Source organism: Mya arenaria, chromosome 14 (genome assembly GCF_026914265.1).
Source record: "Mya arenaria isolate MELC-2E11 chromosome 14, ASM2691426v1".
NCBI classification, from domain to species: Eukaryota; Metazoa; Mollusca; class Bivalvia; order Myida; family Myidae; genus Mya; species Mya arenaria.
In genome coordinates, this window is record NC_069135.1 from 29,377,267 (window position 1) to 29,391,910 (window position 14,644).

At 37.3% G+C, this 14,644-nt stretch overlaps 2 protein-coding genes and 1 long non-coding RNA gene across 3 annotated transcripts in view; 2 read left to right on the forward strand and 1 right to left on the reverse strand.

Annotated features, from left to right (window-relative positions):
- Positions 1-15: 15 nt before the first annotated feature.
- On the forward strand, positions 16-9,553 carry LOC128215990 (cadherin EGF LAG seven-pass G-type receptor 1-like). Its single transcript, XM_052922587.1, has 9 exons — positions 16-669; positions 853-2,087; positions 2,310-2,592; positions 3,053-3,201; positions 3,743-3,923; positions 5,171-5,250; positions 5,739-5,809; positions 7,841-7,979; positions 8,292-9,553. The coding sequence occupies exons 1-9, from the start codon at positions 59-61 to the stop codon at positions 8,375-8,377; spliced, it is 2,835 nt and encodes a 944-aa protein (XP_052778547.1). The 5' UTR covers positions 16-58; the 3' UTR covers positions 8,378-9,553.
- Positions 9,554-10,901: 1,348 nt separating this feature from the next.
- Positions 10,902-13,065, reverse strand: LOC128217887 (uncharacterized). Its single transcript, XR_008258283.1, has 3 exons — positions 12,939-13,065; positions 11,832-11,972; positions 10,902-11,501 (listed from the first exon to the last, which is right to left on the reverse strand). It is a non-coding gene; the product is annotated as an uncharacterized LOC128217887 (long non-coding RNA).
- A 1,131-nt stretch (positions 13,066-14,196) lies between these two features.
- Positions 14,197-14,644, forward strand: part of LOC128217886 (protocadherin Fat 4-like) — a 52,342-nt gene continuing 51,894 nt past the window's right edge. The window contains exon 1 of the mRNA XM_052925321.1: positions 14,197-14,587. Within this exon, the coding sequence (XP_052781281.1) occupies positions 14,518-14,587 (70 nt within the window). The 5' untranslated portion in view covers positions 14,197-14,517. The remainder of the gene's footprint in view (positions 14,588-14,644) is intronic.

A 14,644-nucleotide genomic window follows, 5' to 3' on the forward strand; every position in this document is an offset into this window, starting at 1 on the left:
CTCGCTCGATTACGATTCAGCCCCAACATCATATACGCTCGAGATCGAAGCGGAAGATATGACGACGTCAAACAGTGATACGAGGACGTCTACTCTTACATTAGCAGTGACGTTGACAGACGATAACGATCAGACACCGACGTTTACTCAGGACTTGTATACGACAACGCTAGATGAGAACGTTCCAACATCAACACCAGTGCTTACTGTAACGGCAACAGACACTGACGCCGGTGCAAGCGGCACTTTAACATTCTCTGTTATATCGGGAACAGGCTCTTCATTGTTTACAGTTGCCAGTTCGACAGGAGTTATAACCACAACTGGAACAATAGATTATGAAACTTTGAGCACCTATGACTTAGTGGTACAAGCGATAGATGGAGGGACATCTCCGCTTTCGTCAACATGTTTTGTGCGGATATCAATCAATGACATGAACGACAACACCCCAGTTTTCCCCTCGTCATCGCTGACTGTATCTATCACAGAATCTTCAGCGGTAGGAACGGCGGTCGCCACTGCCGCTGCTACGGACGACGACTCCGTTACCGGAAATAACAACATCATAGTATACTCGTTTTCAACTGCTTCAGCCAAGTTTTCAATAGATTCCTCTACCGGATCCATTACAACTATTGATACTCTAGACAGGGAAACGGCTGCAAGGTCGGTATAATTATTAACTGTGTATATTCTAGTATTGCCTTATACCCGGCATGATTGGTAAGCGACTTGACATTTTGAATATAAACAACACTCGTTTGTACAAAACTGCCTTGATGTTAGTGTTTTTGTATGATATAAAATTATAAATGTATACGAGTAACTTTCAATATTTTCTTTTTCTAGTTACACCTTGGTAGTGTACGCAACTGATCAAGGTAGCAACCCTCAGCAAAACACAGGGAGCGTAACCTACACGGTAGTTCTGAATGATGAGAATGACAATGACCCGGTTGTTCAGAACACACCCTATGACACCACAATCACGGAAGATGCGACGTTAAATACAGCTGCATTTACAATATCGGTAACCGACGCGGACGAAAATGAAAACGCATATTTGACTTATTCTTTAACGAGTGGAAATACAAACTCAGATTTTAGCATAGATTCTGGGTCTGGATTATTACAAGTGGTGAATACATTGGACAGAGAAACAACTGATGTCTATTATCTTGAAGTGACCATTGTCGACGCAGGTGCAGTCCCTCGTAGTGCTATTGTCACCGCAACTGTGACCGTGAGTGATGTAAATGACAACTACCCAATTTTCCAGCCCGTTCCTACCACAACGTATTCATTTAGTGTATCAGAACAAGTTCCGAGCGGTTCTTCTGTCGACAGTGTATCAGCAACGGATGCTGATATCAATACAAATGGCGCTGTCACATTTTCTGTGGCGTATTTTCTGGCGGGGGACAGCAATCACTTTGTTATAGACTCCTCAAGCGGTGCGATTGCTACAGCAGCTACGCTGGACAGAGAAACACAAGATACGTATGTGCTTGTTGTCAGAGCAATTGACGGAGGGACGAGTCCTAAAACGGCCACTGCTACTGTCTCTATAACAATCTTGGACTATAACGACAACACCCCATCGTATAGTCAAACGCTTTATACAGGCACAGTGACGGAAAATGTAGCAGCCGGAACGAGCATTCTTACAGTTTTAATCGACGACCTCGATATAAATATGAACTCTGCAATTACTCTTTCTATTGCTGACTCTACTGCTGACATGTATATTGCAGCCGACTCTGCCACGTACATTTTGTCCGTGAAAACCCCCATTGACCGAGAAACCGTGAATTTCTTCGACTTTGCATTGACTGCAACAGATGGTGGTACGCCTCCTCTTTCCTTTACAACTCAAGTACAAATCACCGTGAACGATGTGAACGACAACTCACCGTTGTTCACGCAGTCGTTTTACAACAGTGAGATAGCGTACAACGATGCATGTCAAGTGACGGCAGCAACGTTATCGGCAACTGATGCTGACACTGGTGTAAATGCAGACTTCACTTTCTCGGTGACTCAAAATGACCATCCAGAGGTGTTTTCGCTAGATTCTCAGACAGGTAATGTATTAAATTTGAGCATCACCATAGGTTTATTAGGTTTCATTAAACAAAGAAAAAAGCATGGGTGTCAATGTAATGCATATCTTGCGTCTGATCGGAAGCTTGTGTCATCAAAAAAACTGTATTATTTCAATTCAAGTGCTTTCTTTATTTACAGTATTAACGATGTTGCATATATGCAATGTTAACAACTTAACAACCTGTATAATTATTTCATAGGAGATATAGTTCTGGCTTCAACTGCAACTGCGGGCACAAGTTACCAAATATACGCCACCGCTACAGACGCCGGTACACCACCGATGACGTCAGCTAACAGTGCAACAGTACGCGTGGACGCGTATAACCCAAATACCGTTGTTTTGAACTATTACATGGGAATCAGCAAGGCGACGTTCCTTAGTATGGAATCTACGTTTCTAAGCCAGCTAACAACGCTATATCAGGCCACATATTCGACGTCAGAGGCCAAACGGTGGTGTGTTGAAGAAAACGGTTCCAAGTGAGTTGCTGTTTATTTATTACAATCATTCTCCCGTCTGTCAGTCCTTCCCAAACAATTGTGTTTCGCGTATCTCCAAATATGTAACAGCCAGAGTTACGAAGCTTTACATGGGAATTTAACAGTATGTGAAGTTGTGCTCCGGAGGTTTTGTGTGTTGTTGCATCATAAAGTGCAGAGTTATGTCCCTTGACATTTTTAAGGCAAAAACATATATGTCATTCAATATTGTGTAGCGACTATTTATAAAAGTATATTTCATCATTGCCGTTATATTTGGTTAGAGTCATTTGTAATTAATGTAAATATTTCTAGTTATATAGCATGTCTCTTTAGTAAGAAAAAGTTAATTTGATATCGCTTTATTGTACTTACATCGATACGAAAACTAAATTAATAAAACAGGATTTATGTCATATACGAGAAGGCAATGTCGATTTTATATTTCGTTCACTTCCAGCGCTTGTATTGTACGAGTCTACGTTATCAAGGACGATACGGCGGACGCATTTTCGGAACTGGCAAACGACAAAGTATTTCTTTCGGCCAATGAAGCGTACGCCATTACAGCGCTCGATGACGTAGGAACTCCTTCTATTGGGATAACAGGTACATGTCTATCATGGAATATTTAGTTTGTTACAAGCATGTTATGTCCGCTTAAATTGTGTGTTAAACATTTTATTACCTCTTCTTTTTTACGAAAACAGTCGCGGTATTGTCATAGTCGTTGTGTCGTTATCGTTGGTATCGTCGTCATCAGCATCGTTGAGCAATATTTTTAACCTTGGTCAAAACAAACTGTTCAATGTATTTAAAGAAATTGAATAAAAAGTAAAAAAATAAATGATAACCGAGTTATGTCCCATTTTTGCTTGAAAGCATTAACAGACGAACGTTTTGGCTCGCTTAAAGGCGCTATTGTTTAACTATTATCGAGCCTTGGTTAAGCTAGTCTTGTGAACCAGTGCATCAAACGGATAATTAGCCATTGATTCCACGTTTCTTTCCACAGTCGTGTTTAGGTTTTGCTAGCTTAACTCTTTTGAAGGTATTACAAATTAAATGCATTTGATTTTTAATTAATGTACAATATACGCATAGTGTGCAGTACATGTATTCAGTTACACAATGATTTATTCCGATTCAGGAAACTCGTGGACAGCTTTTTCAATATCTAGAGTGGAGAAATACTACACCGAGGAAGAGAATACGCCTTGGATCGAGACGACCGCCGGCATCATCACCGTATCCGTCGTTTGCGTTGTCGCCTTCTTGTTGATCGTGGCTGGCATCGCTGTCGCAATGTACAAGTATCGGAAGACCGGCAGGTATGAGGGTTATACTGAGTTGAAAGTGTTCATTCGCGTTCGATTAATATTGGTAATAATTGGTACTAGTATGGTGAATGATAACGACGACTGTTTAATATTGCGGTGTAGTACGCGTTTGATGGGAGAAGCAAAACAACGTTTACTTTTAAAATATTCAATGATCAAGTTGATGAGCTGATGGTAGCTAGAAGCCACTAGGATGTTTGTTTCGATCTTTTATGTGACTAGTTTAAGAGTTTTAGAAGGTGGCATGGCGCAGGATCCTTCGACTGTGGATAAAAACATTTCATGATTGTCATTTAGTATGACAAAGAACTGGGTGACATGTCTTTGGACGTGCCTTATGTCTCAACTTGAAACATAGAAACATAGTGATTTTATGTTCTATGTCTTTGGCGTTTACCCAGCGCCACTAAACCGGGTTTATGTTTAAACTTTTTGCTACTGATATTGTTTCTGTAGCTTTGAGTAGATGCTTGATCTGGTGTGGTTTTTAATTTTAATTCTGTAGTAATAAATAAATGTTGGGGCAAATGTGAGGTTAACCATACAGACTAGTTCAATCCCCCACGTGTTCCAGTCTTGTGTATCACTGACCGTTCCAAGGCGGTAATTTCATTATATATCGGTACGTTTTTTATGGGTGTGTGGTCTGTCTGTGGTGTTTGTATTTGTGAATGTGGTGTTTATGCACCAGTCAATTGTAACCACGGCCCCCAAGGTCCGGGGGTATACCGGGGATAGCCGCGGAAATGGGCCGTGTTTTTACTCTCCCGGTGGCCCCTCAGTGCCGGGTGAATGCGGTGGTTTTGTATTCGCGCCATATATATCGGGGAATGTGCATTACTTAGGGTTCCTGGGGCGCGGGGGCATTTGGCGGGGATTTTACCATCAGTTTGTCCCCGCAGGACGGAGATTTTACCCGGACTGAAAGTCAAAGTCCCCGCTATTCCCCGGACCTGGGGGGCGTGGTTATAATTGACTGGTACATTATGCGTATGTGCCCCTAGTTCATTGTCGTTTCGTCGTTAGCCTTGTGTCTCCCGGTAGGGGTTATAAGCTCTTTATATTCAATTACTGGGCGTGTCCCTGTAGTTTCCGTTGTATTACTGGAACCACAAAATAAATAAAAGAAATATGTGAATAGGCGGTGAGTAAAATTAGAAAAAACCCTGAAAATGCTTAAGTTTATTTTTTATGGTATATTTTGAAATGTGTAAATGATTTATCGATTTGGACTCCAGAGATGACATTTTAAAAAGAAGCCGGGCAGAAGAAGATGAGGAAAGAACGGATGGTACTAGGAACACCGGCAAACCAAAACGTACAGTACTTTCTTCTTATACAAATAAGATTTATGTACATAAGTTGATGTTATCTATGCAAGTACATATGTATATATACATTTATATTTATTCACAAATTCACATATTATTATTCAGTTTGTTAAAGAATATTGTGTTAAATTATATGCATACTTAATACTAAAATACTTGATATATATATACTTTTATTGTCATTCACAAATAATAAATATTCACCAAAAAGTAAAATATCACTAGAACATATTCGCACACTTATTAATAACTGGAACTATTATATCTTTCTATAATAAAAATAAAACATTTTATGTTTTAAACCCCTAAGAATACAATCAATACAGAAGATTGAAACAAAGTTGGGAAATGTTATGTTGGTCATGTTAACAGAGGTCATTTTTAACAAACAATTATGAAAGAACGAAGTTTGAAACTATTTTCATTACATGTATATGTTATTGAGCTAAACTGACCTGCCTATTTATTATTACAGCGACGGGGGCAATGATTAGACCCTACGACAAGAGCCACCCACCTCCTGCTGTTGTTGCCCTGCCCATGCCTGTAAGTGGGTCACAAACCATCCCCTTATTTTATTACTTTGGGTGTCTCTTTTAAGATAATCACAGCTTACACTTTAGTTTAAAACGGAACAAATAAAATCGTGCACATCCAAATGATATAATTGGGTTGCATGACAAACTATTAACGTTTCAAAAACATATACCTAGCTTTGTTAAAAAATCAAAAAAGGTAATGCAAAGCTTCCGACAGTTTCGAAATGAAAACGCAGACATTATCATAGATTCCCATCCAGTGGCATGCATCGTGATCACCCTGGTGTATTTTACAGGTGACACACCCATCCAGGGGCATTTACCGTGATCAATCTGTTGTATTGTACAGTTGAAACACCCATGTAGTGGCATGCATCATGATCAGTTCGATGTATTTTACAGGTGGAACACCAATCCATCGTTTTCAGTCTGTTGTATTGTACAGGTGCAACACCCATAACGTGGCATGCATCATGATCAATATGTTGTATTGTACAGGGGAAACACCCATAACGTGGCATGCACCATGATCAGTATGTTGTATTGTACAGGTGCAACACCCATAACGTGGCATGCACCATGATCAATATGTTGTATTGTACAGATGCAACACCCATAACGTGGCATGCACCATAATCAATATGTTGTATTGTACAGGTGCAACACCCATAACGTGGCATGCACCATGATCAATATGTTGTATTGTACAGGTGCAACACCCATAACGTGGCATGCACCATAATCAATATGTTGTATTGTACAGGTGCAACACCCATAACGTGGCATGCACCATGATCAATATGTTGTATTGTACAGGTGCAACACCAATAACGTGGCACCCATAACGTGGCATGCACCATGATCAATATGTTGTATTATACAGGTGCAACACCCATAACGTGGCATGCACCATGATCAATATGTTGTATTGTACAGGGGAAACACCCATAACGTGGCATGCACCATGATCAGTATGTTGTATTGTACAGGTGCAACACCCATAACGTGGCATGCACCATGATCAGTATGTTGTATTGTACAGGGGAAACACCCATAACGTGGCATGCACCATGATCAGTATGTTGTATTGTACAGGTGCAACACCCATAACGTGGCATGCACCATGATCAATATGTTGTATTGTACAGGGGAAACACCCATAACGTGGCATGCACCATGATCAGTATGTTGTATTGTACAGATGCAACACCCATAACGTGGCATGCACCATGATCAATATGTTGTATTGTACAGGGGAAACACCCATAACGTGGCATGCACCATGATCAGTATGTTGTATTGTACAGGGGAAACACCCATAACGTGGCATGCACCATGATCAGTATGTTGTATTGTACAGGGGAAACACCCATAACGTGGCATGCATCATGATCGGTCAAGTACATTGTACAGGTGAAACCCCATATAGTGGCACGCATCATGATCAGTCTGGTGCATTGTACAGGTGAAACCCCAAATAGTGACATGCGCAATGATCAGGCTGGTGCATTGTGCAGGTGAAACCCCAAATAGTGACATGCGCAATGATCAGTCTGGTGCATTGTACAGATGAAACCCCAAATAGTGACATGCGCAATGATCAGTCTGGTGCATTGTACAGGTGAAACCCCAAATAGTGACATGCGCAATGATCAGTCTGGTGCATTGTACAGGTGAAACCCCAAATAGTGACATGCGCAATGATCAGGCTGGTGCATTGTACAGGTGAAACCCCAAATAGTGACATGCGCAATGATCAGGCTGGTGCATTGTACAGGTGAAACCCCAAATAGTGACATGCGCAATGATCAGTCTGGTGCATTGTACAGGTGAAACCCCAAATAGTGACATGCGCAATGATCAGGCTGGTGCATTGTACAGGTGAAACCCCATATAGTGGCACGCATCATGATCAGTCTGGTGCACTGTACATGTGAAACCCCATACGGTGGCACGCACCATGAACAGGCTGGTGCATTGTACAGGTGTTACACCAATAAAGTGGCATACATCATGACCGCTATGTTGCATTTTACAGGTGAAACAGCGTCCTCCACGGCGCGACGAACTGAAAAAACAAGATGGCATAACAACTGTTCGTGGTTCACCAGCAAACAGTGTGACCCCGACAAATATTGTATTGAACAGAAAGTTTGATGGACGAGCGATAGATCCTGGTAAGTAAACTATTATTCATTGATACGATTTACGTTAGTATTACTATAACAATCTTTTGTGTAATAATGCTAAATATATATAGATAAAAACAAAAATTAGAGCTCGAAATTCGAATAGTGAAAAGTCGATAGTCTATAGTCGTTTCTATTGATACAGAATATAACCCGTTCTTGAAGGTCTGTTCAACAATTGAGAGCAAATCAGTAAACATGTAATGGTAAATATTTAGAAACCACCTTACACTTTCCGTGGTTTATTGTATTCTAGTTGTATTTTCGAAAACAATATCATTTCTTTAAATGCCCTTGCAGTATCTGGGCGAGCTTACGAATACAACACACAGACAAACGAACGACGGTGGATACGTACACCTGATGGACAGCAAGTCACCGCCTAGCCTGACACGAAACTTAACCGGAGTGTGATCTTCACACTGTTGTACATTGTACATGCTGTTGAATCATGTCTTTTCTTAATGTTTACGCTATCATTCAAAATGTATCATTAACATTTGGAGGAAAAATGTAATGTGGGATTCCGTAGTCCAAACTATAAGATTTTTTACATTTGAATTGAGCAAAGAAAAAATAACAAAAATGATATATTTGCAATAAAAAAAACATTGAACGAATACTAGTTAAATGACCTTAGATATCCTAACCTTTCATGATATTCACATGGAACTCTATTCATATGGGATAAGTTAAAAATAGATATGTCTTGCAAGGCTAATTACTTTGGCATTGATAAGGTAAAGTTGTGGTATTCGGACACCGTCACGCAAAAACTTCAACTTGGTTGTAACTTAATAACCTTTCAAAGTGATTACATAAACCTTTGTATACATATCACCAGTGGTATTTGGACATATGTACCAGAGTCAATAACTCCTGCTCAAGCAAATTTCGCAAATGTCCCTTGTTGATTAAATGAACAAACAAGCATTGAAGTTAGCTCCGCGGCGCTCATGTTGCTTTTCAAAATTAAGACGGTATTTACAATGGGGAAACTCCATTTCAAAATTTATTTTGAAAACTTTTACAAAAGGTTTGCATTAAATCCAAAATTGGTTAATTTATTTATATTTGAAGCGAGGTCCGGTTCTTCTATTTGCGTTATATTTAATAAAATTTAAAAACAAAACAAACATAGTTCATTACCCAAAGCCTTGGTTCTTCAGTACAAATAAAATTTGTAGAATCTTTAGGTAAATCATTGCGATGGTTTTGTGTGGTATACAAGGGGACTTTGTTCATGAACTTATGTACACTGATCAAGTATTGTCATTTCTACTCTCATATTACATGTTTAAATTCATTCGTCCATTTCTCTTGTTAGTGTTAATGTTTGTTTCACGAAAGATACGCGTCCATTGTTATGCTTAAAGCGTTGTCTTTTACATAAGCGCTCTTAAACTTGTTTATGACCATGCTATATTTATTCCACGACCGGGTTTTATGATCTGTGATATATGTATGTGGACTTATGTCTCTTGTGAAGCAGTGCTCAAAATGTTGCTATTATTAAATACGCTCATGTTTCTTATGCTTATTTTACATCTTCCTTTTTTAATAAAAACATCAAAACAGTATGTGTTGTTAGAAACTAATTGCCTAAATAACTCTCAAATAGTTTCCTTGTACATTTCAATGCAGAACAGGCAACACTTGTAGGACAGATTGGAAAAACTGTCATTTCTAGATTTATCGTATATGACACCTTTCATGACCTTAAAATTCAGTTCAATCCCAATTTATTTAAACGATAAAATGGCATGTCACGTTTCTCCTAAGAAAATTCACTTACTTTGAAATCAAGCATTGTTTATTTTTCATAGAATCCATGTTCTCAGCAACGTTCTAGTCCAGCAGAAAATATTTAATCTCTGATTTTTTTTATGATTGTTATGTCCCTGCGTGCAGAGATTAGACTGAATTTAAAGCATAACACATAAAAATAAACTGTGTGCATAATGCAAACTGAAACAAATTATCAATTTTAAAGTAGCATTTTCAGTCTAAATTAGAGGGAGGGCATCCTGTACTACATCTTCGTACTTAGCGTTTAGTTATATCACGCCTCCCACATAAATGACGCAACGCCACTGGTCAAGCACTGGTCACGTGGTAACCCCATATTTTTTCATATTGGATCACCAAATTTATATCGTACCAAAATGGCGTCTATTTTTCGATTCCAATGAGTAAATGAAACTATATTGAATTTATGCATGTAAACAGGTTGTCGACATAATAAGAACGTTACGGGTTTAGTAGGTGACCCGATATAGGATATACGGGGCGCAGGAAACCATATTCCTTTGCCATGTTTATCCCATATTGGGTCACCTACATACCCCGTAACTTATCGTACTGAATTGCGTTGCGACTGCGTGATTATGTCGGTAAAGGCCTCTATACATAGCGTTTTGTTTTAAATGTTACATGATATACGACAGTAAACAAATATCGACTTGTCATGCACCAACCTTCGATTTATAAATAAAATCAGAAAACAATATCCATACAATACCTCTACTATTTAAGCCTGTCCCCAAAGTCATGACTGTGTTAAATTACGTCCGGAATTTAATTCAAGTAAACCAGAGTAGTTTTGTCATCAGTTCATAAACTGATTATTGCAAACCTACAAAGTCTTACGATTATTTTTTTAAATATCTATTTAAATTAATAAACGTAGTTTACTACAAGAGATGTCTCTGTAAAATAATTGTTTGTTAGTAAGTTAAAGACGCATAATTTAGATTGATGCAGAAATGTTTGTTTTTTTAGTTTTTATGCATTATCGTCTTTAACTTACTTCACATGAATGATCAAAGAAAACATGCATATGATTTGGGTACAGAATTTTTTTTAGCGATGTTTTGGCCCTTTTACCCAGTGAATTTGTGGCTACGTAGCTATAACTAAATAAAACATTTATAAGGCTATTTTTTATCTGTACTTAAATCATATGTGTTTTTGTTTTTGTTTTAATGATTAAAGTCGAATGAGTTAAAGATGATCTTGCATTTAAATTTAAAAAATGGCATCAACCTATGTAACAGAGCAATTAACGATCCTTTCTAATATACCCATTTGCATATTTGGCCTCTTCGTCGCCGCATATTATTTTAACTTATTTCATAAACCTTTTATCATTCATAGCAGGCCCCAAACATCTCGAAATATCCTCATGTCTCTTAAAACAAACAAGAGCACTATGTACATGTAGGCGGTTATGCACCTCCAAAAATGTCAGAGTAATTTGTCTTTTTAATATTATAACATTTAAACAGTCTCTGTAGGTAATCGATGTCTATTTGTTTTATTTTGTCAATGGTATTCTAACATTTAGAATTTTTCACAATAAGTGTTCACTCTTCAACATTTGAAGTTTGGTCTATTCCCATGCGTTTGTACTTGTAGTGTGTGCACAGATGATAATTACTCAATGCTGAGTTAATGCTGATTTGGTTTTTATGCCCCTTCAGGTTCTTTACCCATCTAGAATGTTTAGTGCTGTAAAGGAAAAAAAGTACTTTAAAAGCCTTTCTAACTTATTAGTATAGATAATAATACTGCCATACATATACAAAATCAAATATAAACAGTTGAATATTTCTCGACATTATTTAAAAAAACAAAAACAAGCTGATACATACATGTAGATAATATATAAAGAAAATTACTAAATATATCAATTAAATTCATCATCATCATCATCATCATCATCATCATCATCATCACCACCACCACCACCACCACCACCACCACAACTTGATTATTGAATACAGTGAGTTTATAAAACAACAAACACCAACTCAAATATGTTTTATATGAAATACTCACATCATCTCTATCAGATGTGACTGCCTTGTGGATGACATGGATGTCAAATCTGTCTCAATGATCCAACATAGTATTTAATGCAGGCTGGAATTCTTCATAACCCCAATTTGTTGACTTAGTAATATTCAGTCATTTTCCTACCTGAAAGAAATTAGACTTCTGATTATCAACCGGCAGAAACTACAACTGTGAAAGACAAATGCACATGTATCAATTATTCATTCTGCACTAATATCCGTTTTAGCCAAGAGTAAGTTGGTAAGCACAAATGTGTAGTTGTTGTGCATATGGTTGATAATGATTCACAACAGTACGGGGTTTTAACGAGACCTACACCAAGCAAATGAATGTCGCTAGTGTCAAAGCTGTCGTGGCTTCCAGCCCGAAACCATGTACGTCTTTTCTTACAGGTTTATTTTGAAAATGTGCAGTTTGTAAACAAATAATGGGTATGTTAATGTATTATGGTATGTTAAAAATAGGTTACATATAAAAAAACATCATTTTTAAACAAAATTCTAAGTCTAATATTTTTCTAAGATAAAACAATCAAGTAAAAGATTATATACTCATATCATATACATAAATAATGTGCATAAGTACATTTAAAAATATGAAACATGTACATAATGCACCAGTCAATTGTAACCATGGCCCCCCAGGTCCGGGGTTATGCCGGGGATAGCCGGGGAAACGGGCTGTGTTTTTACCTTTCAGGTGGCCCTGCAGTGCCGGGTGAATGCGGAGGTTTTGTCTTCGAGCAAAATATAGCGGGGAATATGCCTTACTTAGCTTCCTGGGGTGCGGGGGCATATGGCAGGGATTTGACCATCAGTTCGACCTTGCAGGACGAGGATTTTACCTGGGGTTGGCTGGACCGAAAGTCAAAGTCCCGGCTATTCCCCTGACCTTTTACAATTGACTGGTGTATAAGTAGATGTAACATGTATATTTATAATAATATATAATTATAGTACATGTATGTAAAAATATTAACACGCTGTCTTAACATCTAGCAAATAAAAATGATTTAAGAATTCCAAAGATAAATTAAAAAACAAACATTTTTGAACACATCAACGTACAAAACTACTCAAAGATACTTACATACATAGCCCTTTGATACGAATATCCCAGTTCCATGCCGATTGTTGACATTCCTTTTTTCGACAGAAAATCTTCTCTTACGCGTATAATAAACTTATAATCCATGTTTTACTGTAATGACTCAAATTGTTAGGTGTATCGTAATCAACTGTCAGTGTGCACTTTTAGTGTTACTTATTTATTTTAAACGTATATTCATGATAAAATCATCACCCGAGTTTCCAGCTACTACGATGTAGAAATTCCATTATTGACCTATGAATAGCGGGGAAATACCTTCTGGTTCTAAAAATAGCAACATCCGGTATGTGTTACAACTCGGGGACAATCGTAATAAAATTTTACTAATGTCACCTTCAACACATTAACAAATAAAGTTAGGTAAACATTTAATTCCAATATCGATTAGATTAAAGAAAAAAGATTACCTCATGGTTTATTAATGCAGTAAACATAACAAAACAACATAAAACATAATTATTCCCATTCACATAATTACCGGTCCACACATTTTACATTTCCGGCACATGATATTTCAGATATTTCAGGTAACCAATCGGAAAACGTAAACGAATCGGGAACAGTTATTAAACTTATTTGTCGTTCTTCCGAAATAATGTTTTAAAGATAAATTAAAGACTATCTATTCAACCATAACAAGCATTTTTAACACTCATGCAATCGCCACCCATTTGCATTTTTTAATCATTATAAAATAATAGTAAAACCCAACTGTTAACCAACTTAAAAACCGCTCCTACCACTAACTAAAATAAATTCCCATTCCATAATAGGCGCGCACTTCAGTGCGGCGCCAATGAGACGAACAGCGATACGGCTATAATCTTCACTTAATGCGATATTGTTCCGCAAGCTTTGAAAGGTAATATTTCGTAAGTAATTTTGCCATTTTTTAAATCATGTTTAAGACTGAATAACAGTGAGGTTTTTTTGTTCACTGTTGCATATCAATCCTATTTTCAATAACAGGAGGAAAAACAAATATTCACTTGAAGTTAATTTGCCCCAATATGCGTTATAAAATGAGAATTTATGTTCTTGCACCTGAAGAACGTAACAAAATACAATCAGTGAGATCTTGACTATTCGACTGTTTAAGGATCATTTTTTTTTTTCTTTGTGCCTTCAAAATATTTCACATTGATTGTTCGTATACCATGACAAATCATTGTAAAAGAAAAAAAAATTCGTTAATAATTTACCTTCAACTAAATATGTTTCGACTAAACATGTTTCTACAGCGTATGTCAACCTAAAAGATATTCGATAAAATAAACATTCATATATATTCTTTCATGTGTATTTCATGATATCTGAACTGAACGATTCTAAGTAAATCGGAATAATTGATTTCGATTCTAACAAGTGTCATTGCTAACCTTTTAAAATGGAAACAAATTTAATACAAACTTCAATTTTTAAAATTTCATATGGATCTCGTTTGGATTGTTAACGCTGTAAACGCTTATATGTTTTGAACTAAAAACTACCTTCATTTAAAAAGGTAATAACAACATTTGGAACCAGATATTAAAGCTTTTCGAGAAAGTGCACCACAATGGCGATTGACGTGGAGTTGTTATTTACCGCATGCGTCCTCTCAGTTGTTCTTGTTCAATATTCTGAAGGTAAGATGCCTCGTATACATATTCGCAAGTAAAAAATTGCTGCAAATGCAGCAAAGA